The 17429-nt window shown below is 35.7% G+C and overlaps 1 protein-coding gene across 1 annotated transcript; it reads right to left on the bottom strand.

Annotated features, from left to right (window-relative positions):
- Positions 1-4424: 4424 nt before the first annotated feature.
- On the bottom strand, positions 4425-5980 carry LOC147510548 (uncharacterized). Its single transcript, XM_086598172.1, has 3 exons — positions 5625-5980; positions 4855-4900; positions 4425-4469 (listed from the first exon to the last, which is right to left on the bottom strand). The coding sequence occupies exons 1-3, from the start codon at positions 5978-5980 to the stop codon at positions 4467-4469; spliced, it is 405 nt and encodes a 134-aa protein (XP_086454298.1). The 3' UTR covers positions 4425-4466.
- Between the last annotated feature and the right edge of the window lie 11449 nt (positions 5981-17429).

Raw genomic sequence — 17429 nt, 5'->3', positions numbered from 1 at the left:
CCTAACCTAATTTATTTTCTAACCTAACTATCTACCATTAACAAAGAGTCAAACTTTTGTTTTTATACTTTCAGATCCAAAAATCGTGCATGGGCTTGGAGCCATGTTTTGGGCCGGAAAATCGAGCCCAAAACCCAATTCTTTCAGTCCGGAAAGGGCTATTCAGCTAAATTTGGCTTGAACAAATTTTTCGTCCACTTTTGCTCCTCTGATTGAGTCAAGGCTTAGACCATTGGAAAGCTCTTTCCGAGCCGGTCGTTTTGACATAAGGTAAGCCCAATTCCGAGGTATGAGTCCAAAGATACGGCCTTCGGAAATTCTGCTGACTTTGTGTGCTGTTTCTACCCGCGTCGACTTTTCAGTTTTTTACCGGGCTTTACAAAGGCTTTGTCTTCTTGAATCTTGGCTTTAATCACAAAACTCCTTAGCAACCGACCTTTGCTCCTTTATCTCGCTAAAGTGGCACATTTCTGTACATAATGGACTTTGAAGCCTGAAATGCATAAAAACACGTAATCAGTATTAACTCTTAATTATTACTCACATAATTAGTCTAAAAGTATGATGGTTAAGGAGTTAAAACTACAGTTTTGGGCTCTTATCAGGGGTGGTATAGTAACATTTTGCAAAAAACTAGACATTTTCTATAGAGTAGATATAATAGTATGTTTCTTCCTTTCCAATTTTTTTTTCGAAAAAGACCAAAAATATTTTCCCATTTAGTATTAAAAAGTCTTTTTTCCTTTTTCTATAATGAATAAAAAGTTTAGAAGTCTCTGTATAGCAATAGAGTAAGGACTTGTTCTTCGTACTTAGACCAATATACGTACAATAGTTTCTACATCTTTTCATGAATGGCTTGCATCAGCATTTGTTTGTATATAGCAGTAAGTTTCCAAAGCCAAGGTTAGAACAATTAAGTTCCATATCCTATGAGAATCTAGCCAAAAGCCTCATTTGTATGATTATTGAGTGATGACACAAAGGATGTCCGGATAGAAAGACCACACGTCCACTTGTTTGATCACCATGCCATATCCTAAGAGAGAATTTAAGCATTTTTTTTATCGATACAACCAAATAAACGTTAAAAACCCAAAAAGATAGTTTCCTCTAGTTACCCCTATTGAGCCTTCAACCATTCTAAAAGCCTTTTTATTCTTCACCAAAAATTCTTACCCCGTTACAACACAAAAAAAAAAAAAAATACCCAACTGACAAGTTGAGAACTGGATGGATATCAGAAAAAAGAGAAGAGAAGTCCTTGTACAAAAACATAATAGTTATTTGCTTCAAAAAAGAAAGAGAAGAAAAGAAAAGAAAGACCCATCAAAAACTAAAACTCCAAATAAAAAATCAAATAAAAAAATCAAAGGAATCAAAAAATTGAATCTCCTAAAAGTTCAAAATAAAAAAGAGATGATATCAAAAACAAAAAGAAACAAAAGCAAAGTTAGAACTCCAAAAATTCAAAATCATATGGAGTCACAAAGCCAAAAGGCTAAAATAATGTATCGCAATTCGAAAGCAGAAGAACAAAACGAGGTTCTTCTCTGGTACAACTATCACTATACCATAATAGGCTATTACTAACAGTCAAAAACCGTTACAAAAAATATTTGTAACACTTTTTATCCGTAACAGTTTGGGCGTGGGTAATCTGTTACAAATATTTGTAACGGTTTAAAAGCGTTACAAAGCATTATTTTTCTAACAGTTTTTTCCGTAACTGAAAATATTTGCTAACGGTTTTCTTTGCTCAATTGTATTACTATTCAGTAACAGTTTTATAAAGTTAGTAACGCTTTTTTTGTTACTCCTTTCTAACATTAGTAACGGTTTTATAAAATTAGTAACACTTTTTGTGTTACTCTTTTCTAACATCGAACTTTTTTATAAAGTTAGTAACGCTTTTTTTTGTGTTACTTGATTTATAAAATTTGTAACGGTTAATTTTCTTTTAACGGTTTTGTTTGCCATAAGTGTTACTCATTGCAAAGCTTACTTACGGTTTTCACTATTACAAAACTATTTCATATGTAAAAAATAATTTCCCCAAAACCACTCTTTTTGGGAGACTTAAAGATGCCCCCACTTATTCGGTATTCTACAATCATCCATAACATAAACAAGAAATTAATCTCACAAATACATCCAATCACATAAACTTTTATTAAAATAACATCACCAAAACATCTTTCATAAATAGGACTTGCCATGAATGAAATACACACTATTTTCCAAATCAATGGGACTTGTCCTTAAACTCAAACTCTCACGCCATTTGTATAGAACTAGCACCTTGGAAGTTGCAAGCATCGAGGGATGATTTTGAAATGGTATCATCAGAAAAGTCCCTTTCATCCTATACACCAATAGAAATATATAAAATATAAGTCAGGCAGTAAAAAACAAATATGTATAAATATATACTTATATCCTATTCTTAAGTAGTAGCTCATTATACTCAAACTACGTGATCTTTTGAAGAGAATATAGTAGCAAGCTAGTAGCAATAGAAGCATAGTATAGACATGAAAGTTTATGTAATGCCCCAAAACCCTATAACCTTGTAAGACACCTTGACTAAAGACATAAAAATTTCGACAAAGTCTCATCTGTATTTTCAACATTTCATATACATAAATCCTGTCATAACCTGAAAATCAAATAATATATTGATTCGTAGAACTAGCCACTCAAATATATATTGATTCGTAGAACCAGCTACTTAACCATCTCGACCAATGCCAGTTAAGTCAAATAACCAATCCTCGAATAAAAAAGACACTATAAATTATATACACTAGTATACTACATTCCAATGGGGGCATAAGCGGAGTGGGGAAGATTTTTTTTTGGGGGGGGGGATATGAAATGTCCATCTTACTTAGGTTTCAACAATTTTTATGCTTTCATACATAGCTTGACTGGATGACCATTCCTTTCCCAGCCTTTTTTTCATTCATTTGCCTTGGCATCTCCCTCGCTCGATTAAAGTAACATATTCATACCTAACAATTTTCCACACACCACCGGTTTCATTGTCACAAAGACATTTGTGGAGAATTTAAAAGAAAGAACCTATCTTAATAATTCCTAGCAAACCATATTACGTCAATGGAACACCTAGCATTTTGAAAGAAATATAATACGCGACAACATGGACAGGGGAGGACAAGGAAAAAAAAATATGAAAGGTTTGTGTTTTTGCAATTAAAGATGAATGTAATTGAGTTGATAACGAATTGGAAGAGAAGTAGGCTATAATAGCTACTGGGTAAGGTGAACACCACTATCGATGAAGTTGGACCACTTCAGATAAATGAAGTTGCAGAATGACAAAAACATAAGCCAAAATCCATTTTTGTGACATCCATATAAATCAGCTAGGTAGTTCCTCAAGCGTACGAGAATATTCTCCCCATAACTAAGTATTTAATTAATTAAGCTCAAGCAAACCAATTACTAGGCTTGTAATTTGAAACAATTTCTATATGTTATAACACAATGTAAGTAACTTATTCTATTTACCTTGAGTCTTCTGCTGGATCCAGCACTAGTGAGATCTACCAAAGCCACCAAACAAATTTGATAAGGAAATACTAAAGAAAAATACAAACACTCGAGTTCAGTCATGCCAATGACGACAAGATAATATTTGTCCAAATAATGACATGTAAGAAAAGACCTCTCAAAATCAATTTTAACACCATCGATTAGTTTACTTACCACAGTCATTTTACTTGGAAAAAACCCATAGAGATATACTAACGATAATAACATATAAACAGATAATAACCACAAAAATGCATTTCCACAAACAATCCAGAGACTCAAAGAAGAGTTCAAACTGCATAGTATTCATATATTGGTATCCCATCCGCTTATATCTAAACAAAGTAAGTGCTTCTAAATACTCATTCTCAACACAACTCATGATCATAATCGCCCACGAGATAGAATCCTTAACAATCATTTTATCAAAGAGTTCTCGTCGTGCAATCCGGACTACCACAAGAAACATACATGAATAATAACCTTGTTGGCTAATAGTAAAGTCATCCCATGACCACTTTTGGTCATGTGAGTGTGAACTTGTACACCGGTTTCCAGCCACACGTATATGGGTGCATTCTTTTTATAAGATAAGCATACACACCATGTGGTATAGATAGTTTTAGGACGTCCATAAAGCGTAAAAAAATGTCTTTATGTCGTGGATAATATAATAGAGCATACCCATTACATATCCGATTAAAGCAACAAACCTCTAACAACTCCCAAAAACAATTAATTTTGATGTCCGATTGTTATGTAAAAGTAAATATCATAAGCCCTAAAATCATATCCCTTTGTAGAGAAGATAGTAGTTTAATTCAAAGAACATGCACAAATGAAAATAAAAATCGTGACTTTTGCAGAACTCAAATCGAACTTGGACTGAAACAAACTGAGCAAATCCCTCACTGATGAATTAATCCAAAGAGAGAGAGAGAGAGAGAAGTTAATTAATCCAACTGAAAAATTACCAAACCCTATGTAATTAAAAAGAAAGAGGAAGGGAGGGCATATTTACAAAAAGCGGTGGCAGGAAATAACTCAAGAACGAAACAGATTTGAGACAAATAAGACATTAGAAAGCAATGATGTGTACATCACATGTAATTAATCCTCTAATAAGACAAATGATGTGTACATCACATGTAATTTTGTGCAACTATAATACATTAGAAGCAATTACTATCACCAACCACATTCTGCCAACTACCCTATAGACCGCTCATTCCAATTTGCTGACTATAGACTATTAGAAGATTTTTAAATGCAACAAAGAGATGTTATATGAAATACCTTAAGCTTAGGCACAGGTCCAATGAGATCATTAGAAGACAAATCCCTAAAATGTGAAACGCAATACAACAACACCCATTAGACAAAACCATGACATATATGGCTTGGCAACATGCCCATGCTGAAAAAAAATATCCTCGCAAAGGTCAAATGCAAGTGCTGCAATTTATGAATACAAAGTGAGTCATTTCATGAATACTTGGGCAGTAGATTTGTTATTCAAAACTTCTACTTGCATTGCTTCATGAACAAAAATCTATATTTCATAAAAAGAGGCCATGTATCTTCAAAATCTATCTAAACAGGCTTATGAACAGAAAACATCTAGATCAGTGGACTGCAGAAAAAATTAAAGAATTAACACGACACATAAGTGCAATGGTTAACATGGAAGCTGCAAAGAAAGCAAACTAAGACTAGGACCAATAAAGTATTTCCTTTCCTTTTTATTTTTTGAACAAAAAGTGATCCTTTATTTCTGTGGAATAGCAAGGTTTTCTATTTCGTAGACTAAAATTATTGAGTTGACAACAAATCATTAGAAAAACGGATAATAACATAAAAGTTTAACTAAAATGATACCAATAAATCGGATACCATTCAATCAATTCTTCTGTTTAGTTTTGTACTCTCACATAGATGGATGTCGAAAATGACAGAAACCTCCTTCATTGCAATAACCCCTCTGGTGATACCAGCACAGTTGGGTTCTGTAAGGTTTCCAGTACGGTGATACCAACATAGTAACCCTATTCTGATGTCTAGAATACCTGTTTTCATAAATCTCCTGATAGTTTCGCCGCATGGCAGTGTTTCCAGCTGGTGTACCCAACCCATTATTGACATTTCCCCGCTGTGACATTCCCCAATTAGTTGCTTCATTTCCCTCTGATGATGTTACCAAATCCATGGTCACTGTTTCTTGTGCTGGTCCTCCACAACTCAACTTTGGGGGGTTGGCTGAGCCACAAGAAGGTTTTGAGTCTGGATCCAGATTATATTCCGAGATAGTATGTGTACTTACATATGCAGCAGAACTGTTAACAACACACGGATCATTTCTCCATTTTTCAAAAGGTAACACAGGGTTTTCAGCAGCAAATGCAGCGATAGAACCAAAACGCATTTTTGGTTAACTGGTAATTCATTGCTCCATTCAGTGATTCTGACTTAATTATAGGACCCTGTTCTGATTTCTTATCTAAAAAATCCCATCCTTGATTCTCTTTTGGAAGATTATCACAATTCCCAGATGAGTTTCCAATCAAGCCACTCGAACCAGCAAGTTCAGATGGTAAAGTTTCCGAATTCACACCTACATCCATCAAGGCTTCATCTAAGGCAGGTTGAGGAGGCTCTGCAAAACCTTGGATTTCAACTGAAATGATTGTCGACATATCCCGACTCTTTTCGCCATCGAATTCAGACATTGTAGGAAAACATGTTTCAGACGTTGTTTGAGAATCAAGAACATCCTGTAAGACAGCATGTGAAGCATCTGCCAGAGTAGATTTAGAGATCCTTTCTTGACAAGCCAACATAGTATCACTACCATTCAATAATCCCCAATCAAGTGATGAGTTTCCAGAAAACACCACTTTCAACTCTAGTGTTTCTGCAGTCCAACCAGATGGTTCAGAGCTCAAACCATCACTTTTAGCGGGTTCAATGTTACCATCAGCAAGGCCATTAGCATCCTCCAAATGCGAATTTCTGTTTAAGTCAATTTGCTGGTTGCATGTTCTCGTTACGTTACTATGCATTCCTTGGGCAGTAAAACCTTGGGTTTCGACAGAAATGATAGCCGACACATCACAAGCTTTCTTTCTGCCATCCAATTCAGACGTTGTAGGTAAACATGTTGCAGACTTCGTTTGAGCATCAAGAACATCATCCTTTAAGACAGCATGTGAAGCACCTTCCAGAGTAGACAGAGAAGTCCTTTCCAGAGGGGCCGACATAGTGTCATTACCATTCAATGACTCCCAAGCATGTGATGAGTTTCCAGACTGCACCGCTTTCAAGTCTACTGTTTCTGCAGGTGAACCAGACAATTTAGAGCTCAAACCATTAACTGGTTCATTGCTATTCATAGGAAGGCCATTAGCATCTGCCAAATCCGAATTCAAGTTTAAGTCAATTTGCTGGTTGTCTGTTCTCATTAAGTTATTATCCATTCCTGGAGTAGAAAAGCCTTGTGCTTCAACCAAAATGATATCTGACGCATCATGAGATCTACTTTTGCCGTCCAATTGAGACCTTGGAGGTAAACATGCTCCAGATTTTGTTCGAGGACCAAGAACACCAACCATTCAATGAACCATGTGATGAGTTTCCAGACCGCACTGCATTCAAGCCTAGTGTTTCAGCAGTCCAACCAGATGGTCGAGAGCTCAACCCATCACTTTTAGCTGGTTCAGCGCTACCACTAGTAAGGCCATTAGCTTCTGCCGAATCTGAATTCCCATTTACGTCTCTTTGCTGCTTACTCGTCAAGTTACTATGTATTCCTTGGGTACTAAAACCTTGGGTTTTAACTGAAATAGCAGCTGATATATCATGAGCTTGCTCTTCGCCATCCAATTGAGACCTTGTAGGTAAACATGCTTGACAGTTTGTTTAAGGATCAAGAACATCAACCTGTAAGAGAGCATGTGGAGCATCTACCAAAGTAGATTGAGAAGTTCTCTCGGGAGAAGCCGATATGGTATTGTTGAGCGTACCATTGACAAAAACCCTACCTCGTTCTAAAACAAAAATCTGAAATCCAATTAAACCTAACGCAAATAATGACAACAAGTCATGAAAAGAATTGAAGAATATTTACTAATAACGAAAAAAAACCAAAGAGGAAGGAGCGAAAATAAAAAATTTAAAATTTCCAAACCCTAAAAAGAGAAGAAGAAGAATTGAAGAAGAAGGAGAACAAGAAGACAAAAACTTACCATCAATTCTTTTTAGATCAGGTTGTCTAGGTTTGAGCTATCCACATCTCGCCCTCCTGAAAGTGAGAAAGTGAGAGAGATGAGTCGCGGTTTTGGACTGTCTTTTATTTTTGTGATTTGTTTTTTCTAACGGTATCAATGTGTTAGCTCACCGTGTGAAAATTAATTCGATAATTATCTGAAATTAAGTAACGGAAAAATTTACATAGTTACGCTTTGTAAACGTTAGTAAGTGTGTTATGGTGAAAAAACGTTACTAAGTGAAAAAGAAGTGCGTTACTAAATCACCCTTTTGGTGTAGTGTATCTTGAAGACCTAGTTTCTTGGCTTATTCGATTTTGTTTTTCCTTTCCTTTTTCTTTCTAAACCATCACCCTAGCCCCGTAACTCCTAATAAAATACCTCTAGCTCGATTAGGAATAGGATGATGTGATAGTAAGTGGCAAGGGTGATCAATCGACCCCGGTTTCTTTGGACGTCATTTGAGTATGCGAGGAATATAAGTGCCCACTGCACTTGAGAGAATGAATCTTAAGTGAATCTATCAGAGGGTTATGATTGCAACACACCCCTATGAGAACCCACCTTAAGGACGTTCTCCAAAAGCCTCGAAAACAACTCTGCTTTTGCATTTCATTGCTCATGTTTTGCGCATTTAACTTTTGATGATTAAATTACTATATATATGTTATTCTAAGTTCAAAGGAGCTTGTCCTTATTCACCGCTAATGAGATGTATGAACTTCTGAGAATAAATAAGGAAACAAGACTCTTTGTACTAAATAGAAGAAGTTTGTAAGTAGCTTCACTAGAAAACTCTCACGAGGTTTAAAGCTCGTCCACTAGGGAATTCCTAGTGATTTAAGGCCTTGTTGCATATGGTCAATGCAATCGCACTCTGCGAAACGAGATTAATATAGCTTATAATAAATCACTCAATTGTTATCTTAGCTTTTTCTCTCATCTATGCTTAAGGACAAGAAAGATGCTATTTGGGGGTGGTGATTAGCTCCCAAATGTGCATTTTATTACTCGTATATTGCTGCATTACAGCTTTTCTTACATTTAACGAAAAGACAACTCGTAGCTTTTATTGCCTTTTTCAGGTTAGGGAGTATTTCAGACCACTTATCATAAAAGCTATGTCTTAGCACCAAAAGGAGCCTTAATCACGCTTATTATGAAGACCAAAAGCTGCTATGGAAAAGTGCTAAAAAAGTCAAAGTCAACGGTCAAAGTCTAAGGTCAAATCCCTCAAATCAGAAGACCAAAGATGGAGGCCTTTATCTCAAAATATGACATTCTCCCAAAACCTACCTTAGTCAAGAAGACACCAAAAAGCAAAAGCTAAAGCAAAACCAAAAGTGAAGTGTGAGGTGTCTAATTTGTAATGGAGAAGGACAAATCTGTAAAAGGCAAAAGTAGGGGTATATAACCCAAAAGTAAGGAGAGAGAAACCATCCATTGTCTTAGGATCCAAACCATTTGGTTTGTTTAATTTCTTGTCTAGTGTTTCAATTCAAGTTTTTACTTTATTGTTTGTTTTATTTTCTTTCAATCAAACTTGTTATTTTACTTGTTCTTATTTCAATCTTCAATCTTGTCTTGTTGTTCTTATTTCAAGTTTTAATCAATCTTTCTTTCTATATTTTCAAGTCATTTCAATTCCAACAACTAAAGCTTTCAATGTTTTTATTAGATTAAAATCATTCTAATCCATACAAGAGTCTACCTTTCTTCTTCACATCTCTCACACTCAAACTCTAAACAATTTAGGATGAACCTCACTTCTAAAACAAATTCTTTTAAGGTTACCACCACTTACTAAAGCTTCAAAGCCCATTAGAAGCTTAAAAATATCATAATCAAGCCCATGAAGCCTTGTTCAATTAGTCAATTCCGGGTCAACCCTGGTCAAATCTTGCAGAAAACTCAACGAAACTTCAGAAAATCATATATTTTGACTCCGAACTCCGTTATGCACATGTGACCTGTCAAAATGATCAGTGCAACAAGCGTTACACAATGTTATATAGGTTCTATTAGTTAACTAGATTTGGAATTAATATAGGCCCAAACCAAGACAAAATAAAAATCCAATTACTATTCCGATCATCATGATATCATCAAGTGGAAGCTTATGTAATCGCCCTCTTTATCCACTTAATAAATGCACAAACCACTCATAATTATTTATCTTGTAATAGGAATTACTATTCACCCACTTTCTCCACTTAGATTAAATAAATTTCATTATAAAAGTAGATTAATTTATAGCCTTTATATTGAAAATGTAAGATGTAATCTTGGCCACCCATTTCACTCTTTTATAACTATATATAGGATGGGTGGTGCTCTAAATAAACTTGCCAATTTACTTGTGATTTGTGGCCATATAGCCCTTCAATCTCTTATTCTCTCTCTTTTAGTTTCATTTTTAGGAAGATAATTTCATAGTTTAGGAAATAAGAAACTTCTTCTTCTTCTTATTCTTATTCTTTTTCTTCTTCTTCTTCTTCAGTTTCATTAGTTGTATTTATCTCACCATGAGCTAACTCATCCCTTGTGGAGGGTTAGATAAACCCATGTGAGAATAAATCTACTAATGAAGATGTAATTCAATTGCTTAAAATTTAACAAATTTGATATTTACTTCAATTACAAAATAGTTAGAAGTGGAAAACAAACTAAAGGTTGAAGAAGTGCTATAGAGATAGGGTGACGAGCTAATTTAATCTCTCATACCAGTAGAATCTCTTTAGAGATTTAGAAATTCTACTAGGGATAAAAGTTTAATTTCTCACTATGATTTTTCTATGAATCACAGTGAATATGAAAACTAATAATTGAAATACTTCTTTCATCACTTAATGGGCATAATGTACAACGTACTGTACATGTTTTTGCAATTTAGATAATTTACTTTTTTTTTGCACTGCAGTACTATGTACAATTAGTTTATTTGCACCTTTAAACTTTGACTCAATTCTAGTCGGTCAATGCTGATGTAGCCACCGGAATACACAACATGTCCGTTTATTTCATTAGGTTGCATTAATAAAGCACGTGAGAAACACGTTTTTTTTTTTCTTAAAAACTAAAAAAAGAAATTAAATACCAAATTCACAACTTCTTCTTCTCTACGAAACCAGTTCACATAAACCTCTTACAGTAGGAAACAAACAAACTTAGAACACAAAAACTAAACCTGAAGCATGACACACTTGACTGTGAAATTAAAACAAACATAACACACAAAAACTAAATCTAGAACATGACACACATATCCAAGCCTAACTTCAAACACCACAATAACACTTCAATCAACACAACCTCTTCTTCATCATGCTCGTCATGCATACACCAACAGCATTTAGAGCCAACACAACCTCTTTAACTTGCTGCCTAGATGGCCCTGTTGTTGTTGGTGTTGCTAATTACGTTGCTTGCTGCCTAGATGGTCCTACTGCTATTGGTGTTGCTGATTGTGTTACTGGTGATACTGTTGCTGCTTCTGCTAGCCTAGGTAATCTTCTAAGCCATCTCTGAGGTCTTTCAAATCTTGGTGGAACTTCTAGACTTGGTTCTCATTCTCGTTGAGCTTCACTTCCTTCTCCATTCTCCTCCATCATTTCAATACAACAAATTCTACCACAGTCAGTACAAACTTTCAAACATATCTTATCATCTTCCATCGCAATCTCCATAAATATCCTCCTACCATTCTTTGTTTGCATCATTTTTCGAACTGCTTCAACTGATTTATCAAATTGTTTACTATCTCCTTGAATTTCAAATACCTTTCCCTTCACCATTATTTGTTTTCACTAAATAAACCTAACTATAACCTGTTTGAGTTCTTACCCAGCAAAAAAAATAATCTGTTTGCGTTTTTATAGCAATTTAAGCCAATAAATAAATCCAACTGATTAATCCATTTTTCAATCCTCACACATATATTCAAATTTCAAATAATTTCAATTTACAAGGCAACATTTATGCATGGTTTATTAGGTTTTGACACTTGTTAGTTGATATCTTTTCAACCATACCCATTTTAATTTTCAAACAAGGTTAAATGGGCGCGGAAAAAAATGGGGAAGGAGAGTAAAATGGGTCACGTGGCTTTCATGTGCTATTTTCAGCTGCTGTGGCATACCAAACAGTGATATGACGCCACAGTAGCAAAAAAAAAATGACATGTCAGCATTTTTTTACCAGAATTTGGCCCATGGTCGTTACCTGAAAGAAAAACCATTATACAAAGTACTGTAGTGAAAAAAAAGAAGTGAAGTATCTAAATTGCAAAAAGATGTAAAGTACATTGCACATTATGCCCATTAAGTGTTCTTTCATTAATAGTAGTTTGAATCACATGGTAAATTAATCATCCACACTTGTCTCTCTCTTCTATCTTCTTTAGTAATTTTAGAATAAATTTGTCATTAGTAGCTTTTGTAACTTGTAATTAAAAGAAGTGCAGGGTAATTTATTCTCATGAAAACCCTTCTCACATAGATTCCCTATAGTTGTTCTAGCACGCACCTTGGTAATAATTGTTCTAAGTCTTTAGGCATGGGTACGAATTTTTGCTCAAGTTATACATACATTGAATAATTTTGTGAGCAAGGTATTTACTTAAGTGTTATTGAATGTCGTGAGTGATTACTAACTCATGATACAAAATTAATGCTTATCAAATGGCTCCGCTGCCGGCCTAAAGACATGCAAAACATGACAACAGAGCTTGACTATCTCGAAGGGGACTCCCCACATCCTCAACCTTCCACTTAATTTTTAGTTTTTTCTCTAATTTTTCTCCCACTCATTAATAAATCTATAAATTGTTTTTGGTAACAGGCCCACAAGGATGGAGCTGGCTACATGATCAGGAGCTAAACATAAGACTACTGTGCAAAACTCAGACCCTGATCACACAATCAAATCATGGGACACGACTAATTTAATGGTGTGCGCGACCCACATGGAACCACTGAACCCATAACTATTATCCATTTTTTATAAGGCAGATTGCGGAATGCTTTCAGGTTCCCTTTTATAACACTCCTTGACTCACCTGCTAAAGGAGTACTTTCCTAGCATGCCATAGCCTATTTAATTCTTGTATGAATATGATATCTTGTATATTATAATATTTGTTTGCATGATTCGATTGTTTGGTATATATGTGTTTGTGTAGACTGTTTTGTATAAGTATTTGATTTTTTCAAGAAAGAGGAGAACATTCCAACAAGGGTTAAAATCTTAGTTGGGTAAGTTATTTCTAAGCCCTTCGGGGTGAAGCTGCTCTCTATGACATTCGCAATCTTAATAAGTATTGACAAAATTAAATTCCTATACGAAACAAGCGTCAGCTAGTGTCGTATATCTTATGTAACATGTCGCATGTTTAGTAAGTATTTGTATTTAGCATGATTTTTATTTAAGTTTCTAGCATATTAGAAATATAATATTCGTTTTTACGAAACATGCTACAATTTGTTGATTATAGGTTGTTGACATGCTAAGTATTATTGTATAATAATTTGCTTGTATTGTGATTTGTATTGCCATATTTGTTTATATAATACGTGAATAATAAAAATATGTGAATAAAAAAAATTAAGAATAATTAAGAAAAAAACAATCAATAAATATCTCATATTCAAATAGTGTTTAGGAAGCTTGCAAAGATTGATGTTCTCTAATTAAGAAACGTACTTGCATGGAAAACCTCCCTCAATCTGTCAAGTAGCCTGGCAGTTTGTCTATGCCAACGTAATCCTTGTTTAACTGCTATCATTAGCAGAGGCTAAAGCTTACGTTGTTCATCTTCATCCTCACGTAATTACATCAATCACATGTAAAAATTCATTCCTTGTATGCTTTACCTAATTTCATGCTTGCATGAGATTAAGGTCTAGTAAATAGTAAGAAACTTGAACACACATATCGTAGAAGAAAATACGATAAGCAATTACGTAAGTTATCACCTCAACAAAGCTCTTCCTCTATCACTAAACCTCAACAAGTGTATCAAAGGAAGGACCTTCTTCCTGTATCAAACTTGCAGACCTTGATGTGGATTTTCGAATCCCACCAAACATCTTCAATTTGTTACCCATTTACCATGGCTTAGAACATGAGAAACCATACAATCACCTTCGTCTGATACAGATAGTCTTGAATACTTTCCATCATCCTAACGTTTCTGATTAGCAAGTCTTGCTACGGTTGTTTCCTTTCACCTTAGCCGATAAAGCTTCGATCTGGCTAGCAGGCGAACTGCCTCATTCTTACGACACATGGGCAAAACTCGTACAATCATTCCTTATCAAATTCTACACTCTAAAGAAAACCAAAGAGATTCTTAAGAAGATTCAATTTTTTCGCCAGCATCCTCAAGAATCCCTTCACAGAAGCTTGGGAAAAATTCAATGATCTTCTTCTCGAACGTCCCCATCATGACTCGACACTGGTGTCCTCGTCTTTCTTTCTTTAACGGTTTGTCTGAGGATCAACAAGAAACACTCGACATCATGAACGGCGGTAAGTTTATAGATAAAGGCATTACTGGAGCGTTCCAATTTTTGGAAAAACAAGCATCGTGAAATACCTCTTGGGGAAGAATTGATTCTTCCCGCTCATCTCACGCCACTCCTCCAAAAGCCACATCTATGTTTGAAGTCAAACCTGGTCTGAAATTAAAAGCTCGGATCGCGTCCTTAACCAAGAAAGTAGATGCTCTTTCTGTGCAGATGAATGATAAAAAGCCACAACAAGTCATGAACGTTTCCAGTTCCCCATGTTACCTTTGTCAAAGCTATAACCATGCTGAACTCTCTTGCCCATTGCTCTATGAATCCAATCCTTATCAAACTGAAGAATTTTGTGCCTTCAACATTCCTTATGCACCTTGGCAACAACATCCCAATTTTGATTGGCATAACAACCAACAATAGTAAAGACCTCTAGGTTTCGCTAGTCAACCCGTTAGGCCACCTCCAAACATCAATTCCTACCAGCAAGGATATAAGCAGCAATTCTAGCAAGGACAAGCCCAGTTTTTGAACTCCAATTTCAACCACGGCGTTATGCCTATCAATCCTAATTTTTCACATCAACAACTATTGTGATGTCGTTCCTGCAACACCACCTGTGCAACCTTCAGTTGACCAGACAAGTGAGACTTTTCTGGCTTACAAGCAACAACAATCTTAAATCTTGAAGTCTATCCAACAATCCCTTCAACTGTTAGCCCAAGTTAAAACTCCGAAAGGCATGTTTCCTGGACAAGCCTACCCAACATAACCTTTGAACTCAACATAGCACCATATTCTAGTAACCAAAAATAGGGTGAAGTGAATGTAGTCTACACTCTTCAATCTGGCAGACCTGTAGACAATCAAATCCTTATGCCCGATATTCACCTAACTAAAGTTGAGAAAGAAACTGTACATGTATCTGCAACAGACCCTTGAAGATACACCGTTCCATGCACTTTGGGAGACAAGTATACCACTACTGCACTTTTAGATCTGGGAGCAAGTGTCAACTTACTTCCCTATTATCTGTTCTAACAGTTAGGTCTCCATGATCTCAAACCTACTACCATGAAATTGCAGTTAGCAGATCGCTCCATCAAATACCCTAAAGGCATTGTGAGCAATGTCCTCGTCATGGTCCAAGATTTTTCTTACCCGGTTGATTTTTTCATTCTGGACACTGAAGTTGTGTCCGATTCAATTCCTATCATCTTACGTTATCCCTTCCTTGCATTTGCGAAAGCCATCATCAATTGTTGCGATGGATCCATAATATTGTCTTTTGGGAATCAATCTGTTGAGATTAACGTCTTTAAGATGACCCAATAATTGGATGAAGAGATAAACAATCATGATCGACATTTTGAATGATGTCATAACTTCCTCATTGCTTTCAACATCAATGGTGGAAGAAGATAAGGATCACAAATTTTATGAAGACATGACAGAGGAGGAATTTCTAAACCTCTATCCAATTGATCCTTCTGATCTACCAATTGAAATTGCATCGAGTATCTATCTATTTCTACTGATGTGGAACTCCAGAAACTAGGTAAACGCCATTCCAGCACCTTACCATCTCTAGAAACACTACAATTTTCTACCACCAAGGTTTTACCTTCTCCCCCATTTAAAAAGAACGTTGTGTTTGCACTCGACTTTCTCGCCTCTCCCATACTTCATGAGTTTTTCAATCCTTTTAGCGAGAACACATTACCCAAGAACGAACCACGGGAGCATTTCATTTTCAAATGTGAAATTATATAGACCCACTCCTTTAATCAATTTAGTGCTAAACCCACTTTCTCATTCTTTTTGTCTCCACCTTATCAAAAATATCTACCTCCTGAATGTTCTTTCCGACCATCCTTCTTCTTACCTTTATATACATGGATCCCATTCCATTTAAGAAAAACAAAATTGCACTGTCGTTTAGGTTCTCGATCTACTAAACCTAGAGGCAACGAATCTTGGTGTCTGAATCTATTTGGGGGTGAAAAACATGTCAGTTGGATAGACCCACAACTTCTTCGGTTGTTGATATATAATAAGCTATGTATTGATTTCTGAGGACCCCACACGGTTTGATTAAAGTCTTGAGAATCTGACTTTAAACGACTCATATTTTTCTTTCGGTGTACTCCATTCCACTATTGTATAAAGGGAGTGCACCATTTTGGTACCCGGGCCTTCCTATCTTTTCCTATCTCTATATTATCTTGGAGTGTGTGGTTGCAAGCGTCGAGAAAACATTAATTCTAGCACAAGATGGGTACCCAAAAATTTCCCTCCTTCCTTCTCTACTCTTTTTAACTCTCTTCCAACTGACATTCAGCTCATCATTTGGTGTAAGTCTCACCTTTCTCGGATAGGTAATGGTCGTAGTTCTTTTGCTCGAAAATGATGTGCACGAAGAATGAGGTGGTGGATGCGTTGTCAAATGCCCTTCTGCCCCAGTCTTACGCTTGCCTCATACCAGCAAAGCAAGATCAACTTCATCGCCATGTCGTTCATCCCAGAGGATGGGATTCATCTTGAGGATCTGACGTTAAAAGACTAAATATGTATATACTCGTGTCTTTTACAATTCACCTTTGCGCTATTGCTACGCACAAAAAGATTTCGTGTAGGCCATCATATGTTACCTACTAGGAACATGGGTAATGGATTCTACCTAGACCAATGACCTTTCTTCTTTTTGTGTATGTAGATGGTGTATGGTCGTTGAACAAAACAGAAGAGTATCAAAACCTAATTATCCCTCAATAAGTAAAGGATGAGTAGGGTATCGTTCAACTTTTAAGTGTATGTTATGTGAAGGACAGGACTGGAAAGGGGGTTTAAGGGATTAAAAACTATGACTGTAGAGATTTTAGATTCTAATGCTAAACTAAACTAAATTAACTAAACTATTGAGAATTTATAAGAGAGGAAATTCAAGAGATTAGAATCCACCAATACTTTTAATCTATGACTTTTTGCTTCATGGTTGTTCTTACAAGTAGACTACAATTAGGCAATCGAGCGAGTGTCGATGCCCTCTTGGACGAAACATCGTTAACAATTAACTCTACTTAAGGTTGTT

The sequence above is a fragment of the Coptis chinensis genome, chromosome 3 (assembly GCF_015680905.1).
Source record: "Coptis chinensis isolate HL-2020 chromosome 3, ASM1568090v1, whole genome shotgun sequence".
Lineage (NCBI taxonomy): Eukaryota > Viridiplantae > Streptophyta > Magnoliopsida > Ranunculales > Ranunculaceae > Coptis > Coptis chinensis.
This window is presented reverse-complemented; position numbering and strand designations above follow the sequence as displayed.

Excerpts from the sequence above, each read along its gene's own strand:
- LOC147510548 (XM_086598172.1), bottom strand. The coding sequence starts at position 5,980 with ATGCGTTTTGGTTCTATCGCTGCATTTGCTGCTGAAAACCCTGTGTTA. Across the intron at positions 4,901-5,624 it reads CAGGAGATTTATGAAAACAG|GGATTTGTCTTCTAATGATC; the intron begins GTATTCTAGACA and ends TTCACATTTTAG.